General features: G+C 52.0%; 2 protein-coding genes across 8 annotated transcripts; one reads left to right on the top strand and one right to left on the bottom strand.

Annotated features, from left to right (window-relative positions):
• Positions 1-425: 425 nt before the first annotated feature.
• On the top strand, positions 426-20,333 carry OGG1 (8-oxoguanine DNA glycosylase). Of its 7 annotated transcripts, none has more exons than XR_009565753.2 (7): positions 426-831; positions 1,152-1,399; positions 1,966-2,145; positions 3,827-4,008; positions 5,825-5,966; positions 17,892-18,066; positions 19,845-20,333. XR_009565753.2 is itself a non-coding variant. In XM_030840773.2 (7 exons), exons 1-7 carry the CDS (start codon positions 695-697, stop codon positions 6,688-6,690), a joined length of 1,209 nt encoding a protein of 402 aa, XP_030696633.1. In that variant the 5' UTR covers positions 426-694; the 3' UTR covers positions 6,691-10,919. The 7 variants fall into 7 exon arrangements, 6 of the variants coding, with proteins under 6 accessions (XP_030696633.1, XP_030696638.1, XP_030696635.1 ...); XM_030840773.2 differs by lacking the exons at positions 17,892-18,066; positions 19,845-20,333 and adding exons at positions 6,102-6,151; positions 6,390-10,919 and having other exon boundaries at positions 5,856-5,966; XM_030840778.2 differs by lacking the exons at positions 17,892-18,066; positions 19,845-20,333 and adding exons at positions 6,102-6,151; positions 6,408-6,643.
• Positions 6,682-17,723, bottom strand: CAMK1 (calcium/calmodulin dependent protein kinase I). Its single transcript, XM_030840788.2, has 12 exons — positions 17,566-17,723; positions 15,037-15,151; positions 12,813-12,944; positions 11,511-11,585; positions 11,265-11,403; positions 10,326-10,452; positions 10,158-10,233; positions 9,355-9,467; positions 8,704-8,782; positions 8,520-8,607; positions 7,055-7,172; positions 6,682-6,946 (listed from the first exon to the last, which is right to left on the bottom strand). Exons 2-12 carry the CDS (start codon positions 15,117-15,119, stop codon positions 6,864-6,866), a joined length of 1,113 nt encoding a protein of 370 aa, XP_030696648.1. The 5' UTR covers positions 15,120-15,151; positions 17,566-17,723; the 3' UTR covers positions 6,682-6,863.
• Positions 20,334-21,402: the final 1,069 nt, after the last annotated feature.

Here is a 21,402-nt window from a genome sequence, read left to right as displayed (position 1 = left end):
ACTTGGTTCTGTGGGCGGGCAGACCCTGAGGAATCCCAGGGTTCTGAGAAGATCAGGCAGTGAGGACTGGGGCCTGAGGGCGCACAGTGCGCCCGGACCCTGGGGAGCGGGGATGGGACACACCGGCGTGCCGAGTGCAGCCGAGCCCACAGAGGAAAGCCCAAGGGCGGGCAGCTATCCCAGAGCGCGCCAACCGCTGCGGCGCCACGGAAAGGCCCGCCCACCCGCCGCCACGCCCGATTCTCATTGGCGACTCTTAACTCTCCGTGGATTGGCTACCTCTGGATCCAATTAGCCGGGCTTGAACCGTACTTCCGGTGAGAGAGGTCGGACGCCGGAGAAAGCCGAAGAGAGCGCTTCCGCGCGCTTCCCAAAGTCGCGGAAGCTCTTTGGGACAGTGGGGACAGTGGTGCGCGCCCGGAGGCTGTGGGGGGCGGGGGAGGATACGTAAGGAGGAAGGACGGGAGTGTCGGGACAGAGTGGGAGGGACGGAGCGTTGGTGAACCGCAAGGAGTGGGGCCTTTGGGGAGTGGAGAAATTGAATAAAACTGGGCGGGCCTTAAATAAGCAAATTAAGAGGCTAGGATTTGGTGGGCGAGGCCTAGAGGGGCGTGACCTTTGGGGCGGTGTCTCGGCGGAGCGTTGAGCTGCTTTGAGTGGGCGAGGGCATCATGGGGCGGAGCCTGACGTGGAAATGTTAGCCCGCTCCCTTCTGCAGCGTAGCATGAGACATCGCACTCTAGCCTCCGTCCCGGCCCTGTGGGCCTCCATCCCCTGTCCACGCTCTGAGCTGCGCCTGGACCTGGTTCTGGCTTCTGGACAGTCATTCCGGTGAGTGACCCTGGCTCCTGGCTCCTCGGCACAGCAGATCCTGGGGTGCATTGGGGGTGATGAAGAAACTTCAGAGTACAAAAGAGGAGACTGAGGCACGGGTGGTGACCCTGTTACATGCTTTATAAAGTGGAGGTGAGGTAATAAGCCTGCGCAGTGTTGTTGCGAGGATTACATGATATAACTGATGTAAAAGAAAGCACTTTTACTTTGCAGTTTGTAAGTCAGTTTTGTATATGGAGCAGTTATAAGATGGGAGGGCCCCAAAGGGTGCAGGAAGGGAAACTGAGTGCTAGGGCTGCCCTGTGCCTGGGGGTCAGGTGGAGGGAGCAAAGCCCTGCGCACTGGAGTGGCGTGCTGGCCGACCAGGTATGGACACTGACCCAGACTGAGGAGCATCTTTACTGCACTGTGTACCGAGGGGATAAGGGCCGGGTTGGCAGGCCCACACTGGAAGAGCTAAAGGCCGTGCGACAGTACTTCCGGCTGGATGTCAGCCTTGCTCAGCTGTATCACCATTGGAGTTCTGTGGACCCCCACTTTCAAGAGGTGGCTCAGAAATTCCAAGGTGAGTACAGAGCCTGAGGCAGGGGTTGGGGTGCTTGTGATTTGGTTAAGTTACTCAGTTTCACCATCTGTAAAATGGGGATTATATCCACCTCATAGGATTTTATGAGGATTAAAGAAGCTAAGCCATGTAAAGTGCTTAGAATAGTGCCTGACACATAGTAATTATTATTACTGTTATTATTGTCCTGCTGACCACCATAGTGGAGTGACAAGGATATTGAGCCAAATCCTGGCTGTGTGATCTGGGGCTGGTGACATCATTCATTCTGTAAATGTTTACAGAGCATCAGCTATGCGACTGGGGATACCACAGTGAACAAAACAGAAACAAATCCCCACCCTCATAGTGCTTACATTGTGGCTTCTTCATCTGTGGAATGGGATGATAACCCAGACCTCACAAGATGCTATGAGGAATGAGAGCTCTGGTGTTGCTTTCTCTAACAGTGCTGTCCCTCATTCCCCTGGGATACCCCGGAGCCTTGGTACCTAGAATCTGAGGGTGAGAAGAGGCCACTCCCAATAACAGGTGATTTCTGGTTCCTCTGCCTTTCTGGTCCCCAGGTGTGCGACTCCTTCAACAGGATCCCATTGAGTGTCTCTTCTCCTTCATCTGTTCCTCCAACAACAACATTGCCCGCATCACTGGCATGGTGGAGCGGCTCTGCCAGACCTTCGGACCTCGGCTCCTCCAGCTTGATGATGTCATCTACCATGGCTTCCCCAGCTTGCAGGCCCTGGCTGGTGAGTAGGTGGGTCCTTGCCTCCAGGCCTTCCAGCAGCTTTCAAGGTCTGTTCAGTTCTCCCCTGGTGCCCTTCTCCCATCTCAAAGCTTCCTGCCTTTCTAAATACTGCCCTCATCCAGAATACTGCCCTGCCTGGTCTGATCAGCCCCAGTTACACCTCATCTTCCTTATCTGTCCCTGAAATGTCAGCACCTCAGTAGTCTGGACCTTTTGCCCCATGGGTTCAATGGCTCATCAGAAGACATCTGTATACAGTGTACAGTAATTTGGGCTTAAGAGCACGCATTCTAGAGACAGCCTGCCTGGGTCAGAATCTCAACTCTGGCACGTGACTTCTACGTATATGACCTTGAGCCATTATTTAGCCTCTGTGTGCCTCAGTTTTTTAATCCATTGAATTGGATAAGAATAGCACCTACCGGGCTTCCCTGGTGGTGCAGTGGTTGAGAGTCCGCCTGCCGATGCAGGGGACACGGGTTCATGCCCCGGTCCGGGAAGATGCCACATGCCGCGGAGCGGCTGGGCCCGTGAGCCATGGCCACTGAGCCTGCACGTCCGGAGCTTGTGCTCCGTGACAGGAGAGGCCACAACAGTGAGAGGCCCACGTACCGCAAAAAAAAAAAAAAAAAAAAAAAAAGAATAGCACCTACCTATCAGAGTTGTCATGAGGGTTGAGTAAAGGAATACACATACTGCACCTAGCACAGTGTTTGGCTTATGGGATGTAAACAGAAAATTCAACTTGTTATCTCTGCAATGAATCCAACAATTCTGCAACCAGAAACACATATGTTCTTCATGGCAGCCCTGTGAGGCAAGTATTTTACAGAGGCAAGTATATCAGTTGGCAGTTGTGAGAACCAAGCTAGAGAAAGTGCTTGGTGACTGCATAGCAAGGAGACAGCCCCCTCTGGAGAAAACAGAATGTTTTAGGTGCTTAGAAACCCAATCTTGGGTCTTAGCTCCCAGCCTAGTAGTCATAAGACCTCAAGAAATTCATTCACCTCTCCAAGCTTCTCTTAACTTGTTTGTGGAATGGGAATAACAGTCTCTATCCAGAAGGGTTTGAGGGATGAATAAAGCAATCATGAGGTAGGTAGTGCAATGGGTTAAGAGCACAGGCTTGGTGTCCCAGACCTCAGTGCAAGGTCCCATCTCTACCATGTCCTTTCTTGAGCAAGTTACTTAACCTCTTCTAGGCCTTCATTTTCTCCATCCATAAAGTGGGAAGAACAATAATATTGTCATCAGGGTCCTTGAGAAAAGTAAGCATGATAATGTACCTAAAGCACTTTGCCCATGCATGATACCCGGGACTTGAAAATAGAAGCTGTTGCTGTTATTATGACTTTTATTTTAGATCATGAATGTGAACGCCCTTTGGAAAGGTTAAGGAACTTAACTGGGGAGTTCCTCCAGGGCAGCAAGTCCTTCTCAGTCCCTTCTGCAGTGCACAGCACATAGTCAGTGCTCAGAGAACATTTGTGGAGGGGCAGAACCCAGGCCTTAACCCTTTCCTTTGTACATGCAAGTGTCCTGGGGTCTCCCAGAGGGTGGCAAGGTAGGAGAGGGGTGCTTAGGGAAAGCATTCCTGTGGGGTGCAGGGCTCACACACTAGCCTGATGACAGGAAGGATGTGATAATGCCTGACCCCTGATCCCCTCCCCACCACCCCACAGGGCCACAGGTGGAGGCTCAGCTCAGGAAGCTGGGCCTGGGGTATCGTGCCCGCTATGTGAGTGCCAGTGCCCGAGCCATCCTGGAAGAACGGGGTGGACTTCCCTGGCTGCAGCAGCTGCGCAAGGCGCCCTACGAGGAGGCCCATAAGGCCCTCTGCACCCTGCCTGGGGTAGGCACCAAGGTAAGACCCCAGGGGGGTAGGAGCTGCCCTCACCACCCATGCAGAGAGTAGCGGAGGAGTAGAGAAGGCAGGCCTGAGAGTTGGGTGCTTGGATGCGGGCTTCTCTTCTGGAGGCAGAGTGGGAAGGAGAAAGGATACCAGCAGATGTCTTATTAGAGAAATGTAGAATGCAGAAAGGGTATAAAAGACATTGCTCTTTGAATGCGTTTTTAGAAAAACCATTTGTTTAGGTACATATATACACTGCTATATGCAGAAATTTCCAGAAGGAATCACAGGGAACTTAATAGTGGTTACCTTTGGGAAGACAAATGAAAAGATGTTTCCACTTTTCATTTTGTTCTTCTCGTAAAATTATATGCACTTATAGAACTTCTTGTTAAATATCAACAGCGTTAGCTATCAGAAAGATGATTGGGAATTTGGCATTTATTGTTTTCTCTTTTATATTTCTCTATGCTTTAAAAATGAACTTTTGCTTAAAGAACTCTTTTTCATGGGCTCTGAACTCCAGCCTAACATTAAATCTGGGTTCTGCGTCTGCCTAGCTGTGTAACTTTGGCCAAGTCATTTCACCTTTCAGAACCTCAGTTTTCTTGTCTGCGAAACAAGACAAGGGGCTTCCCTGGTGACGCAGTGGTTAAGAATCCGCCTGCCAATACAGGCGACATGGGTTCGAGCCCTGGTCCGGGAGGATCCGACATGCTATGGAGCAACTAAGCCCGGGGGCCACAGCTGCTGAGCCTGCGCTCTGGAGCCCGTGAGTCACAACTGCTGAGCCCGCGTGCTACAATTACTGAAGCCCGTGCACCTAGAGCCCATGCTCCACAACAAGGGAAGCCACAACAATAAGCCTGCACACCACAACGAGGAGGGGCCCCCACTCACCGCAACTAGAGAAAAGCCCGCGTGAAGCAACAAAGACCCAATGCAGCCAAAAATAAATAAATTTATAAAAAAAAACGAGAACCTGACACACATAAGATGTTCACCCAGTAGCACTCTCATCACAGCTGTTTTTTATTTATATATATATATATATATATATTTTTTTTTTTTTTTTTTTTGCGGTACATGGGCCTCTCACTGTTGTGGCCTCTCCCGCTGCAGAGCACAGGCTCCGGACGTGCAGGCTCAGCGGCCATGGCTCACGGGCCCAGCCGCTCCGCGGCATGTGGGATCTTCCCAGACCGGGGCACGAACCCGTGTCCCCTGCATCGGCAGGCGGACTCTCAACCACTGCGCCACCAGGGAAGCCCTATATTTTTTTTAAAAGAATTTCTTAATACCAGGAGCTATTTCTTTTTTAAAATTAATTAATTAATTAATTAATTTATTTATTTATTTTTGGCTGCATTGGGTCTTCGTTGCTGCACGCAGGATTTCTCTAGTTGCCGTGAGCAGGGGCTACTCTTCATTGCAATACACGGGCTTCTCATTGCAGTGGCTTCTCTTGTTGTGGAGCACGGGCTGTAGGTGCACGGGCTCAGTAGTTGTGGCTCATGGGCTCAGTAGTTGTGGCTCGCGGGCTCTAGAGCGCAGGCTCAGTAGCTGTGGCACACGGGCTTAGTTGCTCTGAGGCATGTGGGATCCTCCTGGACCAGGGCTTGAACCCATGTCCCCTGCATTGGCATGCGGATTCTTAACCACTGTGCCACCAGGGAAGTCCACACAGCTGTGTTTTAAATTATTAATCGAATGTACAATCATAGTAACCTCAGAGTGGAGAAGGAAGCAGCTGGCTTTGGGGCTAGAAGCAGGTTGCTGGCTGGACCCTGCCATTCCTCCTCTGTGGCTCACTCTGTGTCTGTCAAAGGTGGCCGACTGCATCTGCTTGATGGCCCTAGACAAGCCCCAGGCTGTGCCCGTGGATGTCCACGTGTGGCAGATCGCTCAATGTGACTACAGCTGGCACCCCACCACCAAGGATCCGAGCCCCCAGGCCAACAAGGAACTGGGTAAGGAGAGAGTAGGATGTCGGGACTGGCAGTGAGCTGAGGTGGTGGAAACTTCCCACACCTCCCCCTACACCCCACCCTTGTGGATAGGGAGCAGGAAGGCCAATCAATGTCGCCTCACCACTTCTGGTTTAGGAAGCTTTTTCCGGAGCCTGTGGGGACCTTATGCTGGCTGGGCCCAAGCAGTGAGTGTACCTAGCCTTCCCGTCCTCCTCCAGTCCAGACCCCATAGGACTTCGCCCCAAGTCCTGACCCACTTTCTTCTACCCCGCCACTGCCCCAGGTGACCCTAAAGGACTCTCCACCCACCCCAGCCCTGACTCCAGTGGACTCTCCTTGCCTCAGCCCTGCCCCCCATGAACCCTTCCAGCTCCCCACACGGCACCCCCAGTCTTGACCCCAGTGTACCCTCTCTCCACTCAGACTCCTCCCCCCCACCAGGTGCTGTTCAGTGCTGACCTGCGCCAACCCCACCGAGCTCAGGAGCCACCAGCAAAGCGCAGAAAGAGATGCCCAGGGCCGGAAGGCTAGGTGGGGGCGCTGGACGAAGGGATGCCCCAAATACCCCTCCCCACCATTCCCCCTTCTCATCCCCATTCAGTCTCATGTTGGAAAGGGGGCTCCTTGCAGCTACCTCAGGGGCCAGGCACCCTCAAATCAAGCAGTTTGCGTGACAGTGTGGGATGGGAGTTGTCTGGGGAGACAGAGCTACCTGTGGTTTTAACCTCTTCCCTTTATTATAAGAAGGAACAATAAAATAGAAACATTTGTATGGAAAATGCAGTGGAGGGGCTGTAGGGAAAGGGGTGCGGAGCGGGTGGAGCAGGGTAACTCCCCAGTTCAGGGAGGGGGGGAGCAGGCTGCCCCCAACCCCTCCTACACGGGGGATCCAGGCCCCTAGAGCTGGGGGGCCAGTGTGGGAGACAGTTCCGGGCCCGGCTCCACGCAGCAGTCTCGACAGCAGCAGCTGGCCACCGGCCCTACACGGGGAGAGAAAGCAGAGTTGGCCACAGGAGGAGACCCTCTGCTCTAGTGTGGGTGCCTCTCTGTGGACCACCCTTGCCCTTCCACAGAGCCCAGGGCCTCACCCCCAGCTGCTGGGGCCAGCAGCTCCCCGTGGCTCGCTGTCTGTCCCTGCCCCTCCTGGCTGGTGCCCAGCTGTAGCTTCCTCATGTGCCGCACCACGGCCGTGGCATTGAAGGCTTGCTGTGGAGAGAGGCAGAAGAAGGGACTTTGGAGAGAGCAGGACATCACGGGGCAGGGTCTGGTGGTGTAATTCTCGCAGCAGTTCTGTTAGTTTTATTCAGGCAATATTGGTTGATCGCCTAAAACTCCCTGAAACATCTACAAGGCTTTATTAAACTATATTCAGTCATATCATATAGTAATACACACACACACATGTATAAAATGTATATATAGATAGACATGCGTAACTTTTTATATATAATTAATTTATATTCACATAAGAGTAAACAATATAGCATTATGTGTCAGGCACTGTTCTAAGCACTTTACATAATAGTTCATTTAATCTTCACGAATGTCTTTGAGGTGGGCACTATTACTGTCACCATTGTCAAAGGAGGAAACTGAGGCACAGAGAGGTTAACTAACTTGCCCAGGTGTGTGTGTTATCATTCTCTATTCAACCTATCCACTGAGATGTCCCTCAAATTTACCATGTCCCAAACCAAAATCATCCCCTAAAACAAGTTTCTGCCCCTGGGATCTCCATCTTAGTGACGGTACCGCCATCTACTTCATCCCCGACCAAAATTTTGGGCCAGCCCTGGACATCTCTTCTCTCCCCCAGTATCCATTGTACCATCACTTCTTGTCAGTTCTGCCTCCCAAACGACTCCTGGACCAACCAGTGTTCTCTGTTCGCAGTGCCACTGCTCTGGTCCAAGCCCTCACTGTCTCCTGACTATGTCTCTGCCACAGCCCCCTAAAGGGTCTCCCAGCCTCCTCTGTGCCTTTCTGCATCTTGAGAGCCCTTTCTAATGGGCAAGTTCCAGCTGAAAATCCTTCTGGGGCTCCTCAGCATCCCCAGGATCAAATCATTGCTCCACTGTGGCCCCCGAGCAGCCTGGCCCCTACCTGGGTCTGCAGCCTGGGCTCCTGGCCCACAGCTCCTCCAGTCCAGCCAGGCTTAGCGCTTACACTGCCCTGAATGGCTGCACTCTCACGTCTCCTGGCCCTTTGCACCCTGGTTCCGTCTGCCTCAGACATTATTCTGCTGTGCCCAGCTAATTCCTACTCGGCTATCACGTCTGACAGGTTTATGCCCCTTCCAGGATCTCGTGGCTTGGGTTCGATGTCTCCTTAAGAAGTATACACTGTTCTCCCTCTAGACTTGGAGGTCAGGGACCATCACTGGAATAGAGTAGGTGTCAGAGCATTGAATGAATGAATGAGGTTCTTCAGTAAGCACTCCTGAGCATTTACAGTGTGCCCCACAAGGTGCAAGCTGCTGTGTGAGCTGAGGGCTGGATGGGGCTGGGGAGGAGTCCTGGGGAGGCTGGGACCCAGGACTAAACGTGGGCTCACCTTCCACTTGCTCTTGGCAAAGTTCTTCTTGATCTGCTCGCTCACCGACTGGTGAATATTCTTATCTAGAGCTGTATCTCCTGCAATCCTAGAGCGGATGTGTGTGGAGGGTTGTCAGTGAAGGTTGAGGCAGGCCTGGGGGCCCCAGATCCCACCCCAGCCTGCAGCTTGTGGGAGCTCTCACCAGGGGTGCTGCAAGGCCTGTTCACAGGTGAACCTCTTCTCTGGATCCTTCTCCATCAAGTGCCGGATGAAGTCTTTGGCTGAATCCCCAAGACAAGAGCAAAGACAGCATGGTGGTGCCTGAGAACACCCCCAAGATAGAACCCACCCCTCAGGTCTGGCTGGCACCGAAGCCAGATCTGTCCATTCACCACCCCACCCTACCTGCACCCTTTTCTCTAAGCCCCCAGGCCCACCCCAACCCTCCAGCTTTCTCCCTTAAGAATAACTTGTTCCTAGAGAAGATTGTGCTCAGTGTATTCACACTGATGTGTACATGACTGATAATGGCTTCACAGCTTTGCCTCCTAATCGGAGGCACAGGAAGACAGATAAAAACATGAATGGTGGTGTCTTAGGCATTAGGAAGTCTGTGGGGGGAGGTATTTTCTAAAATACTATGTTTGAAGACCGAATGAATGAAAGCCTACAGTTTCTCAGGCCAGGAGCCAGGCAAAGAGAAGCACCCAGGGTGGGTGTCTGGTCTCGAAGACAGCTCTGTTAGTCTGGGGCTGGGGAATCTGGTGGAAGGAAGGCAGAGAGGAGACCCCTAAAGCAGATGAGGAAGGCACCGGAGGTAGGACCCAGGGGAAGAAAGCAAAGCCCCAAATACCAGAGTCAGAGATGTCGTCCCAATAAGGAGAGTCAAACTCGTACTCGGCCTTCAAAATCTGTTCAAAGAGTTTGGCATCGTTCTCGTCATAGAAGGGGGGATAACCACAGAGCCTGGGCAAGGAGAAACTCATTCTCATTTCCATTTTCATTGTACCCACTGGCTCCAGGATGGAGCTTTGGGGCAGTCTCAGGGATCAGGCAGGACCCACAGGAAGGAGTTCCCCCTTTTACAAAGGGGGGAAATTTGGCCCTCTCTGCCTTGCTCACTCCTGTCCAGCTACCCTGGCTTTCTGTTCCTTAACATGCCGCCATCTGTCCTTCCTCAGGGCCTTTGCACTTGCTGTGCCCTCTGCCTAAACCATTCTCCCCCCACACCTCGAATGTCTGGCTCCCTCACTTCAGTCAGGATGCCACTCATGCCACCTCCTCAGAGAGGCTCCCTGACCTCCTATCTACAATAGCATCCAACCCCATCTCCCTCCCCTGCTTGATTTTTCTTCTTAATATTTCTTACCACCTGCCATTATTTTATAGATTTACTTATTTATTTTCTGTCTCCCTTACTAGCATGTCTGCTCCCTGAGGGCAGGCACCTTGTCTGTCTTATTCTCTGCTAAAGCCCCAGTGCTTGGCACAGTGCCAGAAACGTAGTATCTGTTGAGTGAAGTAATATTAGTCATTAATTGGTAGATATAAATATGGATGGCAGGAAAGAAGAAATGGCAGGGAGGAGGAAGAGAGCAAAGTAGGGGAGAGAAGAACTCTGAAGCCACATCCCCAACGGCCAAGCCCCCCACTCACAGGATATAGGCGATGACCCCAATGGACCAGCAATCCACTGCCTTGCTGTAGGGCTTCTGGGCCAGCACTTCAGGGGCTGTGGAGGGAAGGGGACATGGTGGTGACAAATCTGCCCGGCAGCTTTGGGTTCCTCCCCCGCCCACAGTCCCAGCCCACGGCCCTCCGCACCCACGTATCCTGGGGTCCCGCAGGCTGTGGAGAGCACACTGCCGGGGTCTTCCATCTTGGAGAGGCCAAAGTCGGAGATCATGATCTTGGAGTCTTCATCCAGGCTGTAGTACAGCAGATTCTCTGGCTTGGAAGATGGGAGGTGGGGGAAGAGGAGTGGGAGATGGCCAGAGGCCAGCAGGACCTTCTGCCTCCCCAAGCACCCCAGCGAGCCCCCCAAAAGCCACTGTGGCATCACAGCTGCCATCTTGGTTGGAGGCACAAGAAACTCAATTAAGTTCGAAGTTCCAAAAGGACAAGGGCCTCGGGGATATGGAAGGGAATTTCCTATAAACCTCAGCTGTGTACTGTGACACCCTAAAGAATTTTTGTGCGCCAGATCCTGTCTTGTGCTTGATTTCAGTTTATCCTTACCACATCCCTGCTAGCCCACTCTGAATAATCCCACTTTACAGTGGGGGAAACTGATGCCTTGAGAGGCAAAGTGACTTGCCTGAGAATCTACAGTTAGGGAGGGGAGTGGCAGGGAGAGAATTCAGACCCAGATCTGTTTCACCCCAGCACTCTTCTAGAGCAGAATGAGATGTACTACAAAACGTGAACCCCATCATTGTCTCTGAGGAGCAGGCTTTCAGGGGCTTCTGGCTTTCTTCTTTGTGTTTTGCTACCCCATTCAAGTTTTCTACAAAGAGCAAGTGGGACTTTTATTATCAGAAAAAGACATAAGATGCGACTGGGATAAAATAACAGCACAGTTCACCTTTGTGTCCATTTGTGTGTCAGAGATGGAATGGGGAGGAAGCAGTTTAGGGCTTACCGGGTCAATTCTGCAGATGGGAAAGCAAGGCTCAGCAAGGGGGTGAGAGGTACCCAAGGTCTCAGGAGTTTGCAGAGGCCCCACCCTGGGTGCCCCAGCTCCCCACACACCCTCACACCCACCTTGAGGTCTCGGTGTACGATGCCCAGGTCGTGCAGGTACTTGACGGCATCCAGCACCTGGAAGATGAGGCGGCTGGCGTCCCGCTCTGTGTAAAAGCCTTTTTCCACAATTCGGTCAAACAGCTCCCCACCTGACACCCTGTAGCCAGGGACAGGGCAGTCTGGACAAGAGAACGGAAGGCAGAGAGGCCAGGGAGGGGGCAGCAGGGAGAGCTGTGAGGAAGGTGCAGAGGCAGGGCCACTCACAGCTGCATGATGAGATAGAGGTGTCCCCCACTTTCATAGATGTCATCCAGGGCTACAATGTTGGGGTGCTTGATCCTGAAAGGAGAAATGAGGTGGTTCAGAGGTGAGGACAGTTCAGCCACCTCCCCACCCTCATGGTGAAGAACCACCGCCTGCAAACCTGGGCAGGACGAGCCTGAGATCTGGGTCTCAGAGGGAAAAGCTGATTTACCATGATGTATCATAGTGTCATGGAAGGCAGGAGAGCCACAGGGGTTAACACTGGGCTCCGGCGTCAGACAGACCCGGGTCCTCATCCGCCTCTGCCACGTGCTGTTCGGGGGCAAGTCTTCTCACCTCACAGTGCTGATCAGTATATGATTTTAACACTTGTCTGGGTTTATAAAGTTGTCAGCCTCCCCCACCAGAACATCATCTCCATGAGACCAGCAGCTTTATCTTGCTCACCACCGTTGCTCCACACCTGGTGCAGAGTGGGTGCTCACTCATATTCACTGAATTGAGGGTAACCTCTCCGGGCTTCAGTTTCTTCATCTATAATATGAAGCCAGTGATAGTACTTCCCTCCAAGTGGTGGAGTGAGGATCATGTGAGGAAATGCAGGGAAGAATCGGCACAATGCCTGGCACACAGTAAACGCTCCAGAAATGAACCAATGATGGTAATTGAGTTTGATGGAAGATTTGGCTCTGCCACAAACTTGCTGTGTGACCTTGGGCAAGTCCTTTGTCCTCTCTGGGCCTCAGTCTCCCTGACCCAATAGTGGAAATGATTATTTCATCCCTGCCCATGGTGGTTGGAAAGCTCAGGGGGGAGGCTGGAAGTGAAGATTCTATATGAGCTTTCCAGTGAGAACAGCAGGTTTCCCATCAGCATGAACAGTTTGGAGACCATTTGGTTGTTGAGTCAGGGCATCCGCAGATGGGCATTTTTCAACTTGCTGGGTGGTTTAATATGTGGCAGGAACTTGCGGTAGGTCTAGAGATAACGTCAGTTGAGATACATGGGTTTGAGACACATTCAAGGACTGACCTTTAGATCTGATTGGACATTAAACCACTGTAAAGAAGCAGTGGCATCTCGGTCACATCTGTCATGTTAGCTGTTGTGCCAGGCACTTGAAATAAGGGACCTCTAATGCTCCCCAAATCCCTACCAAGTGGAGATTATTACCTCATGTTACAAATGAGCAATTTGAGGCTCAGAGAGGTTAGATGATTTGCCCAAAGCAGAGATATGAAGCGAATGGGAGGGGTCAAGGCAGGGTCAACCCAGGGCAGGGACAGGATGTGGCTCACGTACTTGTGCAGGACAGCAATCTCATTCTGCATGCTGCCCTCCTTGCCCTCCAGAACCTTCTTGGCGATACATTTGATGGCCACCAGCTTCTGAGTCCTCTTATCTTCTGCCAGGATTACCTCCGAGAAGGCCCCTCTGCAGAGAGAGGGGATTCACGAGGTGGGGAACTCAGCTTCCCTCCAGCCTCTCCTCCATCCCCCTATGGGTTACGTGACCATCCCCAGACCAAGGAGATGGGATGAGCCTCCCTCCATCACTCATTCACCTCCCTGGTGCCAGAGGTGACCTGGCCAATCAGAGTAGTCTATCCCCTGGCCACAGTAATTGGGTCCTGTGATATAAGCCAGGTTACTGGCACTTTGAGAATGAGGTGCTCTTTCCTGCTAAGCTGGTAAGACGTAAGCTTGGAGCTAATGGTGGTCATCTTTGCCACCACTTGGGGAGAGCCTGCTTGAGAATGAAGCCAACACAAAGGAAATCAGAGCTGAGAAACCGTCAAAGACAATTTCCTGATAACATCATGTGAGCCCCTGCATCCCATGCCTGAAGTTTACTCCCTAGGCTTTTTTATTATGTGCATGACTCATTCACTCCTTTTTCTGCAAAAGCCAATTTGAGTCATGGCTTATTTAACACCCTTTAGAACCATGAAGAACCATCAGTATCACCTGGGAACTTTTCAGAAGTGTGGAATCTCAGGCCCCGCCCTAGACCTACTAAATCAGAATCTGCATTTTTAATTTTTATTTATTATTTTATTTTTGGCTGTGTTGGATCTTTGTTGCTGCGCGCGGGCTTTCTCTAGTTGTGGCGAGCGGGGGCTACCCTTTGTTGCAGTGCGCAGGCTTCTCATTGTGGTGGCTTCTCTTGTTGAACACGGGCTCTAGGCACGCGGGCTTCAGTAGTTGTGGCTCACGGGCTCTAGAGTGTAGGCTCAGTAGTTGTGGTGCACAGGCTTAGTTGCTCCGCATCATGTGGGATCTTCCCGGACCAGGGCTCGAACCTGTGTCCCCTGCATTGGCAGGCGGATTCTTAACTACTGCGCCACTAGGGAAGCCCTAGAATCTGCATTTTAACAAGACTGTCAGGTGATGTGTATCCTCACTGAAGTTTGAGAAGCAATGCTTTCTAACAGGCTCTTAGAAAGGAACACATTCATTTTCACTAAAGTTCACTGATTAAGGAGGGTTTACTAGTGTTCTTTCTAGGATGGTTTGCTTTCCCTGGGATAATAAGGAGCCATAAGTCAAAGAAAAGCATCTCTCGTGAAAGCTCAATCGTCAGAATAACTAGTGACTGTGATAGCCTCATTGCTGGTTTCCAGTCTTGTCCCTCTCCAATTTCCCTTCTGTGCTGTGGCCAGAGTGACCATCCTGAATTGCAAATCTGCCACAAAGTCTTAAATGTCTTCCTGTGGCTCATGGGGTCAAGTCCAGCCTCCATAGCTTGGCTTTCAGGCCTTACATGACCTGTTCCTCTCTCTTCTCAGCCTCTTCTTCCACTCTTCCCCCAGGCTCTGATGAGAAGCTCCACTAGACTCTCTCTCCTTCCACACATAACATGCCTCTGAACCTTTGCTGATGCTATTCCTTCTGCCTGGAATGCCTTCTCCCTCTCTGACAAGTACACTCCTACCCATCCTTTAGTCCCCAGCTCTAATACTCCCTTCTCCATAAAGTTCTTCTCCACACAGAAGCCACTGCTCTCTCTGGGCTCAACAAAGTCCTCATTCCCGAATTTAGCTAGAGCACAGCACACACCCTGTTGTCATTTTCCGTAGGTCTGTCTCCCTCACATGTTTGGGATCGACTTGGGAGATCAGGTTTGAGTTATTTCTGGATTCCCACCACTGAGAACAAAGCCACGCCCAGCTTCAGTTCCAAAACCTAGGCCAGAACCCCCAGTTCTTGGCAGCAAGTTTGAAAAACTGGCTCCTTCATTCCTCCCACTTTCTTCTCGTCACAGGAACCCAGAGCTGTGGCAAGAGCAGCCTCTGTTCCACCCACTGTCAGCCAGAAGTGAGAAGCCCAGGCCAGTCGGGCCATACAAGGCCACCATGGGGCCTGGGCAGTAGGAAACAGGAAGCAGTGATCAACTGGCTAGAGGAAGCACCACCCTGGACTCAGCCTCCCCAGCCAGTCAGGCCCAGGAGTGAGGACCTTCCCAACCGCCCCCCCCACCCCCAGCTCAGGAACAGCTCTCCCTTTCCTCCTGCCCTGAGACTCACGTTCCCAGAACATCACGGAAGTCGTAAATGTCCCCAATGTCCTCCGCCTGCTTCCAGCTGGGGCCTTCCACTGCCCCCGGCATGGCCCACTGCCCCCTGGCCACAGCCAGGGCTCCTGGGAAAGGGAATGGAAGGAAAAGACTCAGCAGGGCCCAGGCTTCTTCGTGGGAACTTACTGGGGGCCCCATTCAGCCTGCGTTTATTCATTCCTTGATTCATTCATTTGACAAAATCATTCAACTTTCACTCATTCACAGGCCATTTGTTCATTCAGCAACATCCATGCATCATATCCTTATGCCTAGAGGAAAATCCTTCAGGGTGGCAGCAAAATTCTTTATTCAACAAAGTCACTCATTCATTCGTTTATTCAGCTCACCTCCCAGTTCCTCCCTCTCTAAATCCAAACACTCAGGGGGACACTGACCTCTGGGAGGACAGCAGAGAAGACCCCAGAGCAGCTTATAGAAATGCACAGCCCCGGAGGATCCCCTGTCCCCAGAACCAGCGATGTCCCAGCCCCACCCTGGGAATTGCTGGGGTGTCTCCTCTCCCTCCTCCTTCTCCCTGCCAGGCCTCTCGGAAATCAGTTTTCCGGCAGCCTGGGCTTCCAGCAGTATCTCAGCCATGTTTTTAAATAGCTCCTTCTGCACTGTTACCACAGCAACAGCAGCCGCAGCTGGAGCTCCCTGGACCTCCTGTTACCCCCCTCTCACTCCTGACTCCCCATCTGGGTCCCAGCAGCCTGAGAAATGGTCCCACCCAACCTGTCCCCTCCCGGCTTGATCTCACCCTGATCCAGCCTGTACTTTTCTGTTGAGACGTCTGTCTCAACCAGCAGTAGAGGGTGAGCATTCTCTCTCCATTCATCAGATGGAGAATGGGGAGACTGAGGTTGGCGATGGATAGGGTCTGGACCCAGAGTTGCCCAATGACCCTAGCTGGGGCCCCAGCTAAGCTTGCTGAAGGTAAAGGCCTTGGAGGGGGCTGCGGCCAGACTAGGACCCATCCAGAGAACACAGCCTCTCAATCCCATCCCAGGCCCACAGAAAGTGAGGCCAAAAGAGAGACCAGTGTACTGTGTGACCTCAGGAAGAGCACTTTTCTTCTCTGTTTTTTCTGTGGGAAAATGAGGGGAAGGTGCCCTGACTAGAGCCCCTGATGTGCGATCCCACTCTGGGTGGCACTTTGTTCCCAGGGGGGTCTGGCCACCTATCCCAGGGGCAGAAACTTCTAGGAAAGGAAACTTGATGGTAAGCTCTAGAGGCAGAATTTTAAAACCCACCTGGAGGCCTGGCAAATACAAACCTCACAGTTCCACACATATCCCTACACCCAGATACACCACACCAAGACCCACCCACACCCCTGAACCCAAACACCTGCCCCCAGATCCAGCACACTCCATCTCCAGATGATGCTCTGACATCTCATCATACATGTACACCCAGACATCAGCACACATGTCCAAACACACACTTCCTCAGACATCCTCACACCCAGACATCCCTCCCACAGATCCCTCTCACACCCCAAAACACAAATCCACGTACACCTGGACGAGATGACATGCAGACAGGCCAGACACACACACACAGACCCCTCACCTGTATACCAGACATCCCAGATTCATTCACACCCTTCACCCTCCAGCTCCTATACACCCTAGAAGCTCTTAAACTCCAAATCCTCAAAACATCTAACTCCAAACATCCTCAGTACACAACTGTATACCCCCCAACTCTGACTTACTACCCTTTGAGCCAGATTCCAGCACACACAACACCTAGATACACAATGTGCAGCCCAAACACTGTTTCCCAGACATCCCCACCCATACGGATACGCTTACACACCAACATGCTGCAACTTCATATCAGATCCACTTGCCTGTGCTATGACATTCGCATACCCCAACACGGCCCCCACATGTCTTTACCTCCTAATGCCCAGTCCTTCCACATTCAGGCCCAGCTTAAGGCAGACACACAAACACACCCCTCCTCCTGAAGGCAGACACACACACACACACACACACACACACACACACACACACACACACACACACACACACACACACACACACACACACACCCTCCCTCCTCCTGAAGGCAGACACACACACACACCCCTCCTCCTGAAGGCAGACACACACACACACACACACACACACACACACACACACACACACACACACCCTCCCTCCTCCTGAAGGCAGACACACACACACACCCCTCCTCCTGAAGGCAGATACACACACACACACACACACACACACACACACACACACACACACACACACACCTCCTCCTCCTCCTCCTCCTCCTCCTCCTCCTCCCTCTTTTACCCACTCAGTAAAGGCAGCTGGGCCTGGGGCATAGGTGGGGGAGAAAGGCCCAGCCCTGCCCCTGTACAGTCCAGTACGCCCAGGCACCCCCTCCCATCTTTCGGGGTTGGTGTCCAGCGGCTGAAGGGTCCCGCCGCCCGACAGCGCCCAGGGTCACGGGCGGGGCGGTTCCCGGGCTGTACCTGCGGCTGCCCAGCCGCGGGGCTGGCTGGGAGGCGCGAGTTGTCAGGTGCCGAGCTCCGTCCGCCGTCCGCCGCTGCTGCGCGCTTGGCCAGCCCGCCCGCCCGTTCTCGGGCTAGGGCTCGATTCGGACTCAGCTGGCTCCCTCCGCCCGCCCGCGGCTCTGATGTCAGAGGAGGAGGAGCCTGCGGCGGAGGGACTAGGGACTGGGAGGTGAGGATCCGCTCCCGGGCTAGGGAAGGGGCGCTGGGGGCGGGGGTGGGCGGGGGAACCCTTAGTTCAGGTTGGAGCCTCCCTTTGGGTCTTTCCATCCTTCGTCTCCCGGCAGGGTCCTCGTTTCACAGAAGGAACAACTGAGGCACAGAGAGATGAAGGGTTCAGAATCAGCAGTTGGTCAGAAGTAGAGTCGAATTCGAACCCAAGTCTGTCTGATGGCGGAAGCTGGCCATTTTCACCCTGTCTCTTGGAGTTCCTTTCAGACCAGTTCCTTGAGCTCCCTTAAGGTTGGACGCTGTCCCTCCTCCCCTACCCCCCCACCTCCGCCCCGGGGAATTAGGCCCTGGGAAGAGCTTAGGAAACTGATGGGGGTGGAGGGATGGGGCCGTAGGGAAAGGACAAAGCAAGAGTAGGAGGCAGTGAAGAGAATTGAGGCAACCGTAGGGTGGGGGCCGCATTTGACAGGCGGGAAAACTAAAGCCCGAGGTCCCCCTCTGAGGCAGAGCTGATGCTCTACTTCCCTACACCTGCCGGGCAGAACAGGAGGGTGCCCTGAGAGCCTGGGGCGGGGAGGGACGGGGGAGGAGGGAGAGTTAAATCAGGATCCTGGAGGAAGTCGGCCAAAGAGGACCGCGTGACTGGGCAGGCGCCAGTGACCGATGGCTCGGGGCCAGGTTGGGGAGGGAAAGCCCAAAAGTGCCCCGGGGAGGTAGGCAGGGGGCCAAGGGAACTGACTGACGTCCTCTTGCGCGAGGCCTTCTTTGGGAAGGTGGCCCGGGGTGTGTGTGTGGGGGCGGGGGGCGGGGCAGCAACTCCCAGGAAGTAGGGTTGGGGCTGGATGGACTGAAGGCAGCCAGAGGAGGCTCTTTGCCGGGGACCCCAACTACACCTCCATCATCACCCAGTGCTAGCCCTAACTCTTGAATTCCTGCATTTTCCAGGAAGATGGGGAAGGGACAATGCTTACCCCCAACTCAACTTCAACTGGCTTTTCCCTCTCTTATCCTCAGGACTGTGTCTGAGGGTGGTCAGTTATTATGCCCATTTTACAGTGAGAAAGGAAGATGGCAGAGATTCCTAAAAAGGATTTTTTTTTTTTTTTTTTTTTTGCGGTACGCGGGCCTCTCACTGTTGTGGCCTCTCCCGTTGCGGAGCGCAGTCTCAGTGGCCATGGCTCACGGGCCCAGCCGCTCCGCTGCATGTGGGATCCTCCCGGACCGGGTCACGAACCCGTGTCCCCTGCATCGGCAGGCGGACTCTCAACCACTGCCCCACCACGGAAGCCCAAGGCTTTTTTTTTTTTATAAATTTATTTTATTTTTGGCTGCTTTGGGTCTTCGTTGCTGCGCGCGGGCTTTCTATAGTTATGGCGAGAGTAGGCGCGCGGGCTTCAGTAGTTGTGGCACGTGGGCTCAGCAGTTGTGGCTCCTGGGCTCCAGAGCGCAGGCTCAGTAGTTGTGGCGCACGGGCTTAGTTGCTCCATGGCATGTGGGATCTTCCCGGCCCAGGGCTCAAACCCATGTCTCCTGCATTGGCAGGTGGATTCTTAACCACTGCGCCACCAGGGAAATCCCCCTAGAAAGGCTTCTGAGACTAACTTATCTGAGTCACACTCTGCCTTTCTGAGTCTCAGTTTCTTCATTGGGAATATCGATGACTGACTCAGAATTCTCCTGAGAATTCTATGAGACTGATGTATGTGAAATGCCTTGAATACCACTGGAATTAAAAATTTGACAGCTAAAATTTACTTCTAGTGTAAACTGAGGCTCAGAGAAGGGACCTGGTTTGCCTGGGGATAGGGGGCTAAGGGGCAATTTCCCTCCCCTAAATCTCCTTGCCATTGGTTAGATTCTTTCACTTGTCAAGTAATAGAATCCCAATCTAAGCCAGCTTCACCAAAGAGGAACCTATGGCTCACAGTAGCTGAGGCAAGACTGAAAGAGGAAAACCATGGATCAGGGTGTGAGACTGGAACTGGAGATACAGTACTTGGAGGATTTGCTTTCTCTCATCTCTCCTTGTCTCGATTTTTCTTTACACTTCGGCTTCCTTTCCTCTGCAGAGTGATCTCCTCTACCTGGCAGGAAGCATGGTGTGAGGCAGCCCCAACTTTCCAACTGAACCCAGCAAAAGAGGAGCTACACCCAGTTTCATGTATCAGTCTCAGGGAGGGACTCCGATGGGCTCTGCTGGAGAGACATGCCAATGCCTTTACCCCAGAACTGTTGCCAGAGGAATAAGGTACTATACAGGGTAAGTGTACTGTCATGGGCAGCCACACCAAAGTCACAGGGGATGAAGATGGCTATCCTGCCCAAAGGAAATAGTCCTGGGCAGGCACAACTAACAAATCCATCCCAGCCGTGCTCCCATCAGTCAGAAAAAAAACGGCGTTAATATGTTTTGGTACATATTCTTCCAGACTTTTTTTGATGTGTATACATATACACACTTCCTCCTACAGCCCCCATTTCCAGTGAGCATATTTCAAGGTACTGAAGCAAAAAGTCAAGGAAAGTCAAATATATGAAAAAAAAAAAGTAAAGGAAATAATCCTCTTCTCTCTTTTGTTATTAAAAAATGACAAAACAACTCAGACATCTCCATCAATTCTTTTATTATTATTTATTTATTTGGCTGCACCAGGGCTTAGTTGAGGCATGTGGGATCTTTAGTTGCAGCGTGCAGGATCTTTAGTTGCGGCATGCGAACTCTTAGTTACAGCATGTGGAATCTAGTTCCCTGACCAGGAATCAAACCTGGGCCCCCTGCATTGGGAGCTCAGAGTCTTAGCCACTGGACCACCAGGGAAGTCCCTCCATCAATTCTTGAATCCAACAGAAAATTAGCCATTAGATGAGTGAATGATCTTTTAAGATTAGAGAAAAATGGAAGAAATCACAAGGAAAAGATGGACAGGTTTCTTTACAAACATAAAAACATTCTTTTTTTTAATTGAAGTATAGTTGATTTACAATGTTGTGTTAATTTCGGCCGTACAGCAAAGTGATTCACCTATACATATATATATATATATATGTATATGTATATATACACATTCTTTTTTTATATTCTTTTCCATTGCGGTTTATCATAGGATACTAAATATAATTCTCTGTGCTATACAGTAGGACCTTGAGTTTATCCATTCCGTATATAATAGCTTACATCTGCTAACCCCAGCCTCCACCCCATCCCTCCCCCAACCCCCTCCCTGTTGGCAACCACAAATCTGTCCTCTATGTCTGTGAGTCTGTTTCTGCTTCGTAGATAGGTTCATTTCATGTTATATTTTATCTTATTTATGTATTTATTTTTTGGCCATGCTGCTCGGCTTGCGGGATCTTAGTTCCCAGACCAAGGATCGAACCTGAGCCATGGCAGTGGAAGTGCCAAGTCCTAACCCCTGGACCACCAGGGTGTTCCTTGTGTCATATTTTAGATTCCACATGTAAGTGATACCATATGGTTATTTGTCTTTCTCTTTCTGACTTGGTTCACTTAGTATGATAATCTCTAGTTGCACCCATGTTGCTGCAAATGGCATTATTTCATTCTTTGTTATGGCTGAGTAGTATTCCATTGTATATAGGTACCCCATTTTCTTTATCCAGTCATCT

Source organism: Globicephala melas, chromosome 11 (genome assembly GCF_963455315.2).
Source record: "Globicephala melas chromosome 11, mGloMel1.2, whole genome shotgun sequence".
In the NCBI taxonomy this organism is placed as follows: domain Eukaryota; kingdom Metazoa; phylum Chordata; class Mammalia; order Artiodactyla; family Delphinidae; genus Globicephala; species Globicephala melas.
Note: the sequence above shows the minus strand (reverse complement) of the source record. Positions and strands in the feature narration are given on the sequence as shown.